This window comes from Impatiens glandulifera, chromosome 3, assembly GCF_907164915.1.
Source record: "Impatiens glandulifera chromosome 3, dImpGla2.1, whole genome shotgun sequence".
In the NCBI taxonomy this organism is placed as follows: Eukaryota; Viridiplantae; Streptophyta; class Magnoliopsida; order Ericales; family Balsaminaceae; genus Impatiens; species Impatiens glandulifera.
This window is the reverse complement of record NC_061864.1, coordinates 51,216,565-51,233,693: the sequence shown is the minus strand read 5'-3', so window position 1 is coordinate 51,233,693 and position 17,129 is coordinate 51,216,565. Positions and strand designations below refer to the sequence as shown.

At 31.1% G+C, this 17,129-nt stretch overlaps 1 protein-coding gene across 3 annotated transcripts; it reads left to right on the top strand.

Moving 5' to 3' along the window:
• The first annotated feature begins 2,243 nt into the window (after positions 1-2,243).
• LOC124932147 (CTL-like protein DDB_G0274487) lies at positions 2,244-6,011 on the top strand. Of its 3 annotated transcripts, none has more exons than XM_047472756.1 (4): positions 2,244-3,465; positions 4,243-4,588; positions 5,340-5,587; positions 5,653-6,011. In XM_047472756.1, exons 1-3 carry the CDS (start codon positions 2,444-2,446, stop codon positions 5,580-5,582), a joined length of 1,611 nt encoding a protein of 536 aa, XP_047328712.1. In that variant the 5' UTR covers positions 2,244-2,443; the 3' UTR covers positions 5,583-5,587; positions 5,653-6,011. The 3 variants fall into 3 exon arrangements, with proteins under 3 accessions (XP_047328712.1, XP_047328711.1, XP_047328710.1); XM_047472755.1 differs by having other exon boundaries at positions 5,645-6,011; XM_047472754.1 differs by having other exon boundaries at positions 5,340-6,011.
• Positions 6,012-17,129: the final 11,118 nt, after the last annotated feature.

Sequence of the window (17,129 nt, the reverse complement as noted above, 5' to 3'; positions counted from 1 at the left end):
CATTGGTGAGAAAAAATTTAAAGGTTCGTTCATGAAGGGAATATTGTCAACTTAAGTAACACAAACATTGGTGATAAAAAAACCTAAGAGCTTATGCTTAAAAATGTAATCAAATATTTAAGATTGAACCTTCGGATTTGATTATTAAGTAATCAAAATCATTATAGATATAAAAACTTAAATGAATTGGTTAGTTAATTTTTTTAATATTTTTATTTATTCAAATAAATATATAATAATAAGTAATATTAGACTCCAATATATAATTTATATAATTATTCAAAATCTAACTTATAAAATATATATAAATACAAAATTATAAAATTATTTCAACAATCATAAATGATCTAACAATTAAAATGTTAACATTTCATACTAAAGATTAGGGTTCAAATCTCTTTAAAAGAATTAATTATTATATGGGAGTGCGTGAACACAAACATTGATGAGAAACACAAGAATTTGTCTATGAAGGAAATGTCGGCTTGAGTAACGCAAACATTGGTGAGAAAATCTAAGGGGTCGTCTATGGAATAAATGTCGGCTTGAGTAACACAAACTATAGAACTTTATATTTGATTGGTAATTTGATCCAAAATTTAATATTTGAATATTTATTTTATTGAAAATACTTTTATTTCCATCTAATTAATGTTTTCAATTTATATGATTTTAAATAATCTTAAAAAAATAAAAAATAATTTTAAATAATATGAGTGGATAAAAATAAATTTTATCATATTTTTTAATAATTAAATAAAAAAATATTAAATTAAATTATAAGGTCACGTATATATAACATAATTTTTTCTTAATTTTTTATATCATTACTCGTGCAAATATATTGTCCAAACGATCCAAACCGAATAAAATATACAAAATTAATAAACTTACGTTAAACATTACCTTAATTAAAAAAAAAAACTAAAATATATTTGAAGAGTGCACGTGATATGTATAAAAGTCGTGTGCTTTTGTCTTCTCTATCCACGTGAATGACAGGTTGTTCATAACACGTGAAAATCAATTTTGTTTTAAGGTTAGTTTGATTCATCATATCCGAGCTTGCTTATTAAGTACAAAATAATTGTTTGGATGTCTTTGATAGTCTATAGCTTATTTTCATCTCTATTATATTTTTTTGATAAAATTTCTCAATTAATCTAGATTTTTTTTAGTGTTTTATAACTTATTTAGAAAAAAAACAGTTTATTAATTAACCTTGTTTACACTGATTGATTCAACTTAGTAATAATTTATTTGTTCAAAAGTATGAATATTATATTAACTTATTTGAAGCCATAATTTGAATATCAAACTAGTTCTTTGTTTGTCTCCTTGATATTGGATTTTTATAAAAAAAAAATAATAATATTTATGCCTTTCACTCTATTATTCCTTCACTCTTTTTATCCATCAAATTATTAAAATAAATTTTATTTAATTTTTTTATTTTAATTATTTTTTATCTCGTCGTCTATTTGAAAGGTAGAATAATAATTAATTATTTTTAAAACATTATTTTTTATAAAATTTAATATATACAAAGATTTTATAAAAAAAAAAACAGATAAAACTGAAAAAGACCCAAAATCAATCGGGCTCTAATGTCATGTTTCCCTCTTGTTTAAAAAAATTACAATTATTATAAAATAAAATATATTATTTCATCATTAATCACTTTACTTAATTTATTATTTAAAAAATATTAACAAAAAATAATAATAAAAATAATAAGCAAGAACATGACTTTGCATGTCACTTGTATTGAAGAGATAAAAAAAAAATTCATAATAAAAAATACTAAATTAAAAAAAAAATATTGTCTCGAAATGGTTATTTAAAAACAAAATTTGTTCGAACATGACTATTTTTTTAAATTTATTATTATTATTTTTAAAAATTCATGACCTTATTTTGGTGATATTTCGTTGTTTAAATTATTTTCTTTAAAAATTAGAAGTTTAAAAAATATAATTTAAGTGACAAAATAATTTTTAAGAAACTAAATATCACGAATTTAATTCTTATTTTTAACGTTTTAGGTTAAATGAACGTTATAATTAATCATTAGGAAAACAAACTAAGACTCACAAAAGAAAATTAAGGTTAACTCTTCCCATGAATAAAATATAAAACAAAAGAAAAAAAAAATTAGCAAAGAAAAAAAGAGTTTATTCTCTAATTATTCCATTTTTATACATATATTTTATTTGAAAAAGTATTTATCCCTATTGTCTTCACCGTCCGTCATACAATATCTTCATTGCGACGCCACAACTCAGCTGCATCAGCTTTGCACGTAGTTCGGTCAGCCATGTACATCTCCTCCTCCCCTCCACCGCCGTCCACGGCATCTTCATCCATCAATCCAATTCCCTCAATTTCAAATAATTCTCCTAAATCCAATCTCTGAAACAAATCCCTCTTCTCAATCTTTCCAATGGCAGAAAAATCTTCCAACTTTTCCAGGTTTGGTGATCCATCAACTTCTCCAATCCATCCACTCTTATCCTCTTCATCACCATCTTCCATCCAAGATCCAACCCATTCCGATTCCGACCAATCATGTTACATCCAAATCACCTACAACCACGCTTCAAGACAAATCAAAGACATACCCATTCTCCTCCTCTTCTCCCTCTGCTTCCTCTCCACCTTCGCCTTCGGTATATTCGCTTCCATCAATCGAAACCCCAGCTTCAAAATCGCATCTTCATTCGTATACGATTCCAACAATAAATCCTGCAGAGTACCGGATTCTATCACCCACCATTCGAATTCGATTTCATCGTCCAATTCCGATGTGGTTATTGATGGGTTAATCTTGGCAATTGTAGTTACATCGGTTTTGAGTGGACCCTTTGCTTTATCTGTTCTTTGGTTACTCAAGCGTTACTGCAAGCAGGTTGTGTACTTTACCGTACCTTTCTTCGTACTTCTACCTGTTAGCATTAATATATATTGGTTTGCTGCATGTATGATTAATTCCACTTGCAGCAAGGAATTCCCTTTGGCTTATCGGATTTTAGTGCTTGTTTTTGTTTTCTTGGTGATTGGAGTATTGATTTGGATTGTTGTTATCAATTGGAATCGAATTGAGCTTACTGCGTTGATTATTGGGATTTCTTCAAACGCTTTGTGGGCGAATTTGAGATTGTTTATTGTTCTTCCGTGTTTGACGTTGGGATTGCTTGTTTACTATGTGCCTATTGTGGTGTTCTTGGTGTTTGCGAATGAGAATGGGAAGATTGTGGTTAGAGAGAAGAAGAGTGGAGAGTATTACTGTGATTGGAAGAGGGATATTTGGGTTTCTGGTTATTATGGATTAGCAATTGTTACTATGATCTGGTCTGCAGCTGCAATGGTGGAAGCTCAAACTTATGTTATTAGTGGTACTATTGCACAATGGTACTTCTCTAAAGGAAACTCAACTACAAGGAAGAGTCTTCGGAATTCTCTCAGGTGAAACCTCTTCAATTCTTTCTTGCTTATTTCAAAGTCGTGAAATTTGAGTAAATGAAACCATCCCATTTGGCTCCAAAAACATCCTTGTCATGAAATTTTGCTTCACTATGAATTGAATGTGTTTATTGATGTGGTTTAAGACTTGTTTACATTGATAGTCATTTTCATTTGATATTGCTGTTTTTCTAGGCCTTATTTGACATGAGTTATTTGAGATTAATTCCAAATAAATCACTATCCAATGAACAATACACGAATCAGTTATCAATTACATCATTCAAATTATCAAAATACTCTCTGTTAAAAAATAATATTATTATAATGTGTTTTTACCCAATAACTTGCATCATCCAAGGTTATTTAAGAATAACTAGTTGATTATTCAAATAACCCTAGAATTAGATCAAAGTTTGACAGACTGACACAGATTCATAAATTTTGGTATTGCAAAAATGGGATGCAATTTATGCTTAGGAATAACTACTTGAGAGGTCTGCATTTGTCCTTGATTAGATTGTTTCTATTAATATAATCCCAAATAACCCACGTTTTCATCTAACAAGATTTTGAATTCAGAACCTAGTTTTTTTTCAAATAACCTCACATCAAACAAGTTCCACATTGTTGTTGTGAGTTATGACCAAGAACAATGGAAAATAAAAGAAAAGGTGACCTGTAATTTTATATGATTCTTGAAGTAAGATTTTTGTTGAGATTTGTTATCGAGATAGGTAGAATTGAACAAACCTAGTTTACATGTTTTGTTGTGTACAGAAACGGATTTGGAGCCTCGTTTGGAACAGTGTGCTTATCTGGATCACTTATATGTGTTGTTCGCATTGTGCGTACTCTGGTTGACACTGCAAGACAGGAAAACGTTTCAGGAATGACAAACATGTTATTTAAATGCTGTGTGAATGCCCTGTTTTCGGCATTTGATTTTCTCAATAAATTCGCCATATACTTTGCAGCCATAACTGGAGAAGCTTATTGCTCTTCTGCTAAGATGACATATGAGCTTCTAAAACGCAATCTTCTATGCACTGCCTTTGTTGAAACTGTCTCCACCCGTCTTCTTTCTGGAATTATATCCGTCTTCTCTGCAGCTTATGCTATTCTGGTTAGCTTTAAGCATTTTCACAGATTTTTACAACTATTTATATGCCTTCTACTGCCTACACTATTACTTACAATTATGACATCAATAAGGGCTTACAACTAATTATAAATGTCTTCTACTATCTAACCCCCTAGACTCTAGTATTTACAATTTATACAATTTTCAAATTTTCTAATATGATTACAAATGATTTATATGTCTTCTACTACCTACCAAACCCTAACCCTATAGTATTTACAATTGTGTCATTGTCTAAGGCTGGTTTTACCTCAGTGGTCTTAACCTTCATGACCTTGCAGTTCAAATTGGCTAATACATTTTTCGAAAATGGTCACGAAGGTTCAAACCATTGAGCCAAATAACCACCGAGCTAAATGAGCCTTACAATCACATAATTGTAAATACTATAGGGTAAGGTAGGTAGTAGAAGATATATAAATAGTTTGTAATCTGTATTAGCAAATTTGAAAATGGCATAATTTTTTAAAATATACGTCTTCTACTACCTACCTACCCATCTCTAGTTACAATTGGACCCATTTGGAAACACTTTTAGGGGTCTGTATCTTGATTTGTCAATAATTTTCTTTGGAAACACTTTGTTTTCCTGTCAAGTATCTCATTTGGATATGGTGGATTTGAATGAGATCACGTTACATATTCATAAATTTATTTATGATTTTTCATATAGATGGGCCAGTTATGTCATTGCTATTCAAATAACCATTTTAAGCTCTCTATTTTTTTGCAGGTATGTGCGGTAGCTTATGGAGTGAGTGATCTTGGGGCGGGTTCCTATATAATTGGCGCAATGTCATGGGTGTTGCTTATGGTTGTTATGGTTTATGTTGTGGGAGTTATCGACGATGTGATAGATACTATCTACGTTTGTTATGCGATCGATAGGGATCGTGGGGATGTTTGTAGACCAGAGATTCATCAAGTTTATGCGCAACTTCCAATTTATAGAAGTTACAGATCATCACTCTTATGAGCATTGTATGTATAAACTCTTCACCTCATTTGTATCCTTAATTTTGATCTTATTATTTCCAGATTTTCAGAAAATTCCCAAAGCTGTCGAAAATTGTACATTTCTCGATATACTACTTGTACAGTTGAGATGTAGGCGGGATCAATTCATTCGTCCATTCATTCATTTTGAGGTCATCAAAGTCGTCGAAGCTATTCACAAACCCTAGTTGTTGGTTTAGACGGACACTACAGACAATGTTGATTTTATTTTTTTTGGTTTGGATCCTACCTTCTTTTGTTTCTATGTATATAGGGAGGGGTTCTGTTAGCACGGTGACAAAATGAGAGTGTTTTGACCTATTTGTCAAAGATTCGAATCTCAACTTCAAGTTGGTTTGAATTTGAGAACCGTTATTATTGACAATGTTGAAACAAGTGTAGATTTTTTGTTCAAATTTGCTTGGCTTCTATATCTTCTTTTGTCAATTATTTGTTATCAATTGATTCTTGATGGCATGGAAGTTGTTATGGACTTGTGCTTTGAAAAACCCTATTCATATGAAAAACATGCATACCTTAATAATGTGTATCATGTAGATTTAAAATACTTTTATACCCAAGAGTTGGTGTTAATGATTTTTCAATGAATAGATTGAGGGTATAAGACCAACCACATATACAAATTATATAATATAAGTGTTAGGTATGCTAAAATAAGTACATGTGGGTAAGGTAAAGTAAGTATTTTAATAACACAAATTTTTAGTTAATTTTAATAATTAATTAAGTTTAGAAACCGTTAATTAGTTTTAATAATGGTTAGTTAGTATGATTAATTGTGAAACTTAGAGATGTAGTAATCTTAAAAAATCAACTTTAATAATAATACAAATTTTCATTTTACATATTCTCGAGCTTCAAGTACGAGAGATCTTGTAGAGTTTCTGCTTGTGGTCGATATAGTCGTTGAAATGCCAATCATTGAAGCAAAAGGCCAATGCAATCGAGGAATTAAAGAGGATGAAAAGATGAACGACCGACTCTCGCTGTAGATTTGCAGATGGTGGCATCAATGAAATGTTATAGCTGTCAAGGGTCTGGAATGAAGGTGTCTACCAGTAATTGTGGTCCTTCAATGATCCAACAAATGCATCATTCTTGTAATGACTCTCATTCTTGTAATGACTCTTGTGAAACAATATTTTTTTTTATTTAATTTTAATTTTTATTAAAAGAGCGCAACATATGTTCAAACGTTAGGAAGGAAAAAAATAAAAAAACCTCATAAAACAACGTAAGAATTTTAAATATCAATAAAATAGAAAATATTGCATCTCGTACCGCCCTATTTTTGGATTCAAACAAACACGTATTACATGAAATTTTGAGACGATCGTACCCATAACTTTTTGCTTTTAAGATTCTTCTATTTCTTTTTTCCAGATCGTCCACCACATGATAAGGGAATTGATTTTCCGTCCACGATGTTGTTGTTAGAATTCCATTCAATCAATTTGACCTAAAAGTTGACGACATTTGTTGGTGTATCCCATTGAAAATGAAGGAGGTTCTGTAGAAGAGCACACATGCTTTGTTAAGGTTACAATGAAGAAAATATGATCAATAAACTATTTACTCTTCAAACAAAATATCATAGCTTTAAAATATACAGTCCGACCGGCGGTCCAACCGGTCGACCGCGAAACGGTTGAATAGGTGGTCAGACTTTTGACTTAAATACCTTTTGAACCGGGCAAAATTTGGTCCGACCGGAAATCCGAACCGGAAATTTCAGGTTCGAAAGGTTACCCATTATTCTAATTTCAAGCTATTATGTGATGCCAAAATTTCCACATTAAGACCGGATCTATTCTATCTACTTCATTTCCTTGATCGACCTTGTCGATTTAATGATAACTTCGGTCCACAAATGGAACAACTGGAACTTCTTTTCATATAACATTAACGAAACAGTTATAAAAAACAGGTATATGTTTACTTGTATTCATCAATGATTGTGTTAAGTCAATGAAAGCCAAAAAAAAAATGGTGTCTGATCATTCTGTACATAAGTTCCATGCAAGTTATGATGGTTAACATTAATTCAAAAATAAACTGCAAATTTGGGCTTTAGAATTTGTTAAAAACAAGTTGCATTTTAACTAGTAGGATGTAATAAATGATCTATTAACTTAAGTTCTATGGAATTACTTACAAATTTAAGTTTTTGTCCTCCAATAATATTTGAAGCAATAATAAAACCATAGATAAAGATTGTTTCTCACAATTCTTTCTTTATCATAATATTTTCTTCATTTAAAGGAATGATAATATTATTTTAAAAAGTTCTTTATTAATTATTTATTAATTTAAATATTATGATGGCTAACTTTCTATTGGTTTGTTTGACCTTGTTTGACCGATAATAATTGATTTGTTTGCTTAATTGTTGATAGGTGATTGTTATTAGTTATGTTTAACTCGGGAGCTACTCGTTCTAAATTAGAAGTCGAAATCTTCAACAACAACAGAATTAAGCGATATTTCAAATGTCAGACCTAAGACACATGTAACATGAGAATATGCAATTCTAATCAAACATATGGGCAATAGATGAATTGAATGCACATTTTGTGAAAACACTATTTCTGGTGGAGGGATCTCTCGGTTCAAGCAATACTTAATGAGAATAAAAGAAGATGTTGCGAAATGCAAAAAAAAAATCAAATGAAGTACGACAAAAAACTTATAGGCATAAATTTTGAGAATTTCAAAAAGTTGAAAGAGAAGTAAGTAATTAAACTTAGAGAGTTTTGATAGTGAGAAACTTACAATGCCAATGTTTTTAAAAAGTTTTTCAAAATGTTGTTTCTGGTTATTCTCAACCAAATATTAAAGTTGTATTACAAAATAAGGAAATATGACATTACACTTGGGTAATGTGGTTTTATTATGCTCGAATTCCATTTAATGTTTTAAATTCACCTTATTTTCATGTAGCAATTAATAAGAGTATCGCAATGGATCATGGATATACACATCCAACATATCATTTTTGCGTGTTGGAGATTGCTAAGAAATGTTAAAAATTAGTGGAGTTGATGGTTAAGGATTATAGAAAATATTGCAAGGACACGAGATGCACAATTATGAAAGATGGTGGACTAATGGTAGACAAAGGTCATTGGTCAACTTTTGGTCTCTTCTCTTAAATGGATTATGTTTGTCAAGTCTGTTGATGCATCAAGTATCATCTTAGATAATTTAATATTGTGCAACTTGTTTTCGAAGATTATTGAGTGGACGGTTGATGACAATATTGTTCAACTTCTAACTAATAATGGAGCTAACTATAAGGCAACTGGTAAATTGTTGGGTGAAAAGTATATGACCATTTTTTGGTCTCCATGTTTTGCACATTGCATCAATTTGAATTTTAAAGACATTTGTGAGATGCATTTGATGAAAATAACAACTAATTTGGGGTCTAAGATTACTATATTTTTGTACAATCACAAATGTACTCTAAATTGGTTGAGGAAACATCCAGATTAGAATAAGATTGTTAGACTCTTGCTACACGCTTTGCTACTACTTTTATAGCACTTCAAAGTTTGAATGACCACAATGCAGATTTGGAAGTTTTGGTCATATCTCAAGATTAGTCAAAATAATTGAAGATGACGAAGGGTATAAAAGTGAAGCAAATTGTATTAGATTACATGTTTTGGATAAAATTTTCAATTATTGTGAAGTTGATGGCTCCCTTGATGCGTCTAGTGAGAATTTGTGACGTTGATTGTAATCATGTAATGGGATATGTCTACGAGGGTATGTATATGGCTCATAAAGAAATGAAGGATATATTTTTGAACGAAAAGACTTTACAAGCCTTATATTGACATTATCAAGACTAAGTGGAGAGGTATGTTTTATCAACTTATTCAAATGCTATCATATTAATTGAATCCCACCTTTCAATATATCAAAACACTTATTGCAAGAAACAAATTATTATCCAAGTTATACTTGATTTTACAACCTTACAAAAGTTGATAGACAAGATAAATGAGAAAATATTATTATCATGAAGTTGAATATTTTAAAAATCATAGACTACTATCTTTTGCAAATGAAATGACATTGGATATGTCAAAATCTCTAAATCCGTGTACTTACAAATTTTATATGTAATTCATAACTTTAGTATAAATAGAAATTATTTTATCTTGTATGTTTATTTATGGATAAATGAATATCAGTTTTAACATATGCATGGTGGAAGTCATTTGGAGGAAGTACCCCGACTTTATAAAAGTTCGTAATTAGATTCCTCAAGCAAACATCTTATTCATCAGGTTATGAGCGTAATTAAAGCACATTTAATTGGGTTCATTTAAAAAAGAGAAACAGTCAGATGCATGGTGGAAGTAATTTACATAAAATACTCCAACTTTTCAAAAGTTCGCAATTATATTCCTCAGGCAAATAACTTCTTCATCAGATTGTGAGCGTAATTGAAGCATATTTGATTAAGTTTATTCAAAAAGAAGAAACAGACTAGAGCATTAAAGACTTAATGCCTTGGTATATATTCATTATAATTTGTGTTTGTAGAATATGTATGAATACATTATCAAAAACTTAATGACTTAATGAATATCTTATTTTATTACTAAACAATGTTTTAAATTTGTAGGTACAAGTGTATAGTACTACATATAATCATATTGATTATGAATCCTTTGATAAGACAAAATTTTGGATAATTGAGCAAAACCATAAACATAAATTGTTATTGTAGACACTCATTTCCCCCTCCCAATTTTTATAGTTTATAAACAACTATTTTAAAAATAATTTAATTTTAAAAAAAAAGATAATTTTGAATTATAATAAAATTAAGATGACAATTAGCCTAAGTTATAGAAACATAAAGGGTTAATATACTGAAGGTATTTTATCGATCATGTTATATCACCTTAAGTAATAAAAATTTAAAAGAGAAAAAACATTTTTTTTTATGAATAACGAGATTTTGGACATTTTGTTTAAATAATTTGTTTAATTAACTTTTGATTAAATAAGTTATTATGTACAAGAGTTTTAATTAATTGAATCTATTCAGACATAAGATAAAATAAAATAATAAAATTTTACATGAAAACGTTTTTTAAACTTATCATTAACTAGCTTTTCAAATTTTTATTTGTTAAATTTGTTATTTTGTTTAAAATATTTCTAGATATAAGACTAGGCCTATCGCATTTCAACTTAGTATTTTACCTCATTAAAAAGTTTATTTTTAATGTTAATTAGATTTTGATTCCTTTATAGATTAGGAAAATAATCATTTTACATTTTCCTTTTAACATTGTTTTTATCTAACAATTATGTAGGCAAAGGGAAGAAAGCGTGTGGACTTCATGTAATTTATAATAAGGACCCCAAGATTTCATCCAAGGAAGGTGGTAGAAGGCATCATTTATCAAGAAGATCTTGAATCTCATTGGATAATACTTAACATTAGTGACATGTTAAGCGGAGAATGCTCCATATTACATATTTTAACATATTTAAATGGAAATTCATGCCAAACAGTGTAGAGTAGTTAAATCGGTCACAAGTCTTACTTAAGACTTAAAGATTCACTTTACCTAAGTCGAGAAAGCAACCCCTTTGTAATCTTCTTGATTTCTCCCCTCCTTTTGTCTTAGTCTTTTAAATAATAAATGATGTGTGTTTATCTATTTTATTATAACATGTAATTCTATGCTTTAAATTGTTAGTTTAAGTTTTATTTCTGCATCTTGCTATGTAAATATATATATAACCTCGCCATGTAAATAAATAAACACAAATAACAAAAAAAAATATAGAAAGTTAAAAATCTAAATATAATATAAATAAAATATGGATGGCTCTTTAAATCAAACAAGTTTTGATAAGCTTTTGGCCTCATTCCCTTGGATATGTTTTGAACATGGGAAATTTGAAGTTTAAATGGTTTACACAAATGTTAAAACCTTTGAATTTTGAACTTATTTTAATGATGATTCAAGGATACTTGACTAAAAAACTTTTAAACTAGCCAAAATCAATCCTTTCGATTATGTATGTTAAAAGAAAAATGAAATTAAAAATTATTCGAACTGTTCTTAATAATTTGCAAAATAAGTCAATCAAGCTCGAATGAAACTTTATTTTAATAAAACAAATAAGGACACTTCACCGAAAACCTTTTTAAAGAACTCTAAAAAGCTAACCTAAAAATAAATAAATAAATCTTCCTTCATTTAATATGTTTGATTTTTATTTTTTGTTGAATATATTAGATCTAGGTTTTCATGTTATATAAATGTTTTTTCATATATTACTAATAATTTCATAAAGTTTTGTAGACTTTGGGATCCATTTGGATCACCAAGTAACTAATTAGCTACGGTTAGGTCAGAAAGTCGGAAGAACATCAGATCTGTTGTTGTAGCAGTGCATAGGACCGGAGAAACGAGCCCTAGAGTGCATTGGAGGAGCATCCAATTGAGAAACAGGAACCCTGGAGCGCGTGCGGATGCCAGCTGACCGATGAGCTCTTCTGCACACAAAGACTAATGCTTTTCCTAATGCTTCTAGCGCTTCCAGATGCTTCTGCGCATATGACCGAGAAAACTAATATGACTCTACGCTCAACTAGTTTTCCTGATGCTTAAGACTGATGCTTAAGACTGACAAAATGGACCCAGGATGAGCTGCTGAATTTTCACTCGAGGGGCTGCTGCTATAGCTTTCTATCGGACCGAGTGATGGAAACCTTAGGTTAAGTTTCACCACACATATGACCGATAACTATCCCTTAAGTTTATATTATTTTTTTATTATATATTTAGCCTCTTTAGGCTATAATCTACACCCGAGGGGACTTACTAATTGCCTAGGACCGATAGAAGCTGTTGCACATCAGGACCGACAGATTTGTGCCTACTACTTCTGAAGGCCATGACCTTGTTTTGCGGAACCCGATAGACTAAAGACCAGTCTTGTTGTACACCGGGACCAATGGAGGTATCTGCACGCCAAGACCTTGCTTTGCTGCACCTGATAGACTAAAGACTGAACTTGTTGTGCACCTAGGACCGATGGAGGCCGCTACATGCATATACCATCAATTCTACACCCGATAGGTGTTGTTGTATACCCATGACCGAAAGTTTTCACCTCCTCTTGCTGAAGGTTGATATTGATGTTCACTACACCCGATGAGCCTAAGACTGATGCTTGTTACTGTTAGAGATCAATGACTGATCCTTGTTGTTGGGGATCGATAACCGATGTCCACTATACTCGATGAGTCCATGATCGATGTTTGTTGTTATTAGAGACCGTTGACCAATCCTTACTACTATTGGGTGCCGATGACCGATGCTAGCTGCACATGGGGACCGAGTACCGATGTTGATGCCTACTGCTCGAACGAGGATGCATGTTCTGACCGAGCTAGGTTCATACCTTGACCGAAATCAGGTTTTGTGACTGTGGAGGCTAACCAATGTCCTTTTCTTTTATATTTTTCCATATATTTTTTATGTTTTTGCTAGTTTTAGGCTTTTATTGGTTTTGTTGGCCTTTTAAGTCATGTAAGTTTGTGATTTATGTGATCATAGGGTAACATAAATATTTAAACATTTTAAAGCGTAAGAAATTTTAAAACGACCAAAATTAGTAGAGACATTAAGGGCGTTGTGTGACATATCGTCTAAAAAATCCTTTGGGTGGTGACTTTCTAGTGATGAGAGTTGGAGCTCCAATGAGAATGTGTGTGAGTATACATCGTTAGATGAATCTTACACATCTATATTTTATGTGCTAAGGGTAGTCAATGTGAATGACACCCTCAACCCATCCCAAGAAGGCTTTTGTGTGATTTGTGAGTTGAGAAAAACCTAGAAAAATCCCGAATTAACCCTTTATTCTTTTCAAATATCCCATACTCTTGAAAATGAGGGATTTTGAAACAACAGTGACGGGGAACGTTCAAATTGAATAGTCCCACTTGCATCGTTGGTCTAAGGACTTTCTTTATTGGTGGACAGACTCTCTCTTACCTAGATACTAATTTTAGATCAAAAAGCTTAAAAGCCAATTCTACCAATTCGTTGTCTCGTCTCGTTCTGTCGAGCAACAAAGCCACGTCGCGAATCTTTTTACAATACTTGACTACTATATATATGATAAATACATATATGCATATTGTAAGCACTAAAATTTCACTTAACCAATTTATAAATGATTTTGATTAAATAAAATCAAAGTAATAATTAAAATGGCCAAAAACATGATTAAATAATTAATTGAGATTAAATATTGTAATAATTAAATCTCAATTAATTAAAGTAATGGCCAAGAAAAAATAAAAAATAATTTGGGATAAATGTTGAACTCATTTATATCTCAAATTAATTTAAAAAAAAAAATCAAAAGGGATTAAAATAATTAATTTAGAATAAATGTTGTATCCATTTTATTCCAAATAAATTAATTAATAAACCCCAAAATATACATTAAATAAAATAAATGGACAAAATAAATATCATATTTATTAAAAATATTTTGCATATTTTATAGGTAAAAAATTGAGCAAAAAGGGATAAAAAAAAATCAATTTCAAATAAGCTCCAAGGCTAGAAAATGCTCAGAATCTAGTGCAGCCGAAACCAAGAAGAATCAGTACAACATACCTCACATCCATCGGATGAACGCTGGATTAACATACAACGCCGAACAACCAACAATGTAGCCCACTACAATGAAAGAAAGGTGCTTCCACGCAGACTAGATCAACTAACGCGTGCCTCAACGTCGTTGGCCCAGACGCAACGAAACGCCCAAATGCCAACAGAACGCGGACGGAGTGTTCCATGTTCGATTTTTGGCCAAAAAGACGTCGTTTTTCCTGGTTTTTCTTTTTCATCGCGACGACGAACATACTTCCATATTTGGTTTTTCAAAGATAGAACTTTGTTGTTTCTCCACTACTTGACTCCGTTCAAAAGGTAGAATGATCACCCTACTATAGTGATCATTTCTCATACACTTTGAGGTAGGGGTGAGCATTGGGTGGTTTAATCCGAAATCAAATCCAATCCGAATTCTAAATACTAATTCGGATTGGATATTTCGGATTGGACTGAGATCGGATCGGATTGAGATCGGATTGAATTAAATCGGATTGGATTAGGATTATCCAAATTATCCAAATTATCTAAATAAAAATATATTTTTTAATTAATTTTCTTTAAATTAAATTTAATCTCAATATAATATATATTTTACTTATCATCACTTGACAACGATATTTATTTTTATTTTTATTTTTTATTATTATTATTATTTTTATTGTTTTTTTCAGATTCAAATTTAATAATAATAAAAAAAAATTAGAATTTTAAAAAAAAATTAATAAAAAAATTTAAAAAAATAAAATTTTAAAAAAATTGTTGACTAATTTTAAACTGATATATATAAATATTTTTTAGTTTGGATTATCCAAACCATTTTCAATCAAATCCGTATTCGATCCGTGTTAATTAGTAAAATGGTTTGGATTACGGATTGGATAAACTTAGTTTGGATTTAATACGGATCGGACAAAACGGATTGGTTTTACCCATTTGCTCACCCCTACTTTGAGGCAGCATCATTGCCTATACAGGTAACTGACCGAAGATCAAATTAAAGAACATTAATGATCTTTTGACTAAATCCGATCCACTTGGTCTTTTGACTAAATCTAGATAATTCGAAGGAAATAGATTCACTCTCAAGCTTTCAATCACTCCTGAACGAAAACCTTCCATTGAAGATCTTCAAGTTTTTTCTGAAATTTCAAAAAATTTATGTAAAGTTGTAAGGCTCTGATTCATGCATTCATGAAGCTTCTAAAAGAGTTAAGGAGTGTACTACAACTCCAAGTAAACTTCTAATCGTACTGTAATTCGATTTTACAGTTCAGTTGAAATTTTTACATTTCAGTTCGACTAATTTCATATATTACTTGATTATCTGATTTCATAATTAGAAAACAATCATAGGATCATTTATAAGCTTTTTGTTGAAAAAAACTGAAACAATCAATCTAAATAAGAAATACCCAAATTTGGTTTTGAAAATTTTCAAAATCGGGTTTTTGTTCTTGGGTTATTGCTCAAGAACGACCCATAAAGCTTCCCTACATGTTTCTAAGAATGTTGGGAACAAATTTAAACTGATTCCAAGACATCCTGATCATGTTTGATCAAAAAATTATTTTGAAAAAAAATGAAAATTTCTGTTTTTGAATAAGTTAAATCGAATATGTAGTGTTCATGTTTTGGTTTCATTCAACCATACGAAGAATAAAAAAGCTATTGAAAAAATCCTTATGCTTCAATAAAGCTTAAAAATAAAAAAATAACTTGTTTATTGTATTAATATAGTTTGAGTTGAGTGTGATATCACCCCGTTTGAATGACACATCGGGATGATGTTATAAATGATTCTAGGAACTATGTGAAGATTCTCATGCCCTTAAATTAACATATCAAGGCCGTAATCAAAACATCAAACCTATAGTTTGACGTTCTTGACGACCAAGGAAAGTTAGCCCAAGGCTAACCACGGACCAAGAGCACCTCAAACCCAAGACCGAGGACTCCCGCACCCCGACTGAAGACTCCTGCATCCCAATCGAGGAATCTCTCACATCGACCGAGAAATCCCGTCCTAAGACTAAGGGTTTTAGCCAGGCCTGAATGATTTTGAAGTCGTAACATTCTAAATAAAAGCTAAAAGCTAAAAACGTAAATGAATTATCTGATTACAATGCTTTCAATTCTAGTGAATTCAAAAAAACGGTAAATTTCAGTTCCTGCAGATATTTCAGTTCTGCTCCGTGCTTGGAATTCTTCTCCACGTTCCCGCGAGGGCGCTGCAATTCGATACAATATCTTTCCATAACTCCTCAACACTCATGCGGGTTCTGCCATATACCCTTGCATTCCGTTCTTGTCAAATGTTATACACCACTACTCTAATGCCACACTTGAACACGCTTGTTGCAAATCTATTTCCCTTGGTTTTGAGTAGTGTCGTTTCTTTGATTTCATTCCATTCGCTCGGGAAACTAATCAACTTCAGGCTTTTATAGAATCTATCCCAAAGCTCCGAAATAATATAGCAGCTCCCGAATAGATGATCTATGGTTTTTTCATTTCCTTTGCATAGAAGACAACTCGCGTCCAGGATGCTCATATACTTGCTGATACGATCACGAATGTTGAGTCGTTTCCAGAAGGCGAGCCATAGGATGAACTGGTGTCGATGAATAATCTTCGTTGACCATACAAGAGAAGTCCATTCTACTTTCTATGATTTTTCCCAGGTTACCTCTCATATTTTCTTTGATATCAGATTCTCGTTGTTTTCAGCATTCCATTCATGAATATCCTGTCTATCGTGTAGTTGTATGTTACTTATATGATCAAGTATCCTCTGTTCTTTTAGATTTCTTCTCAGGAGTGAGTCCCAATTC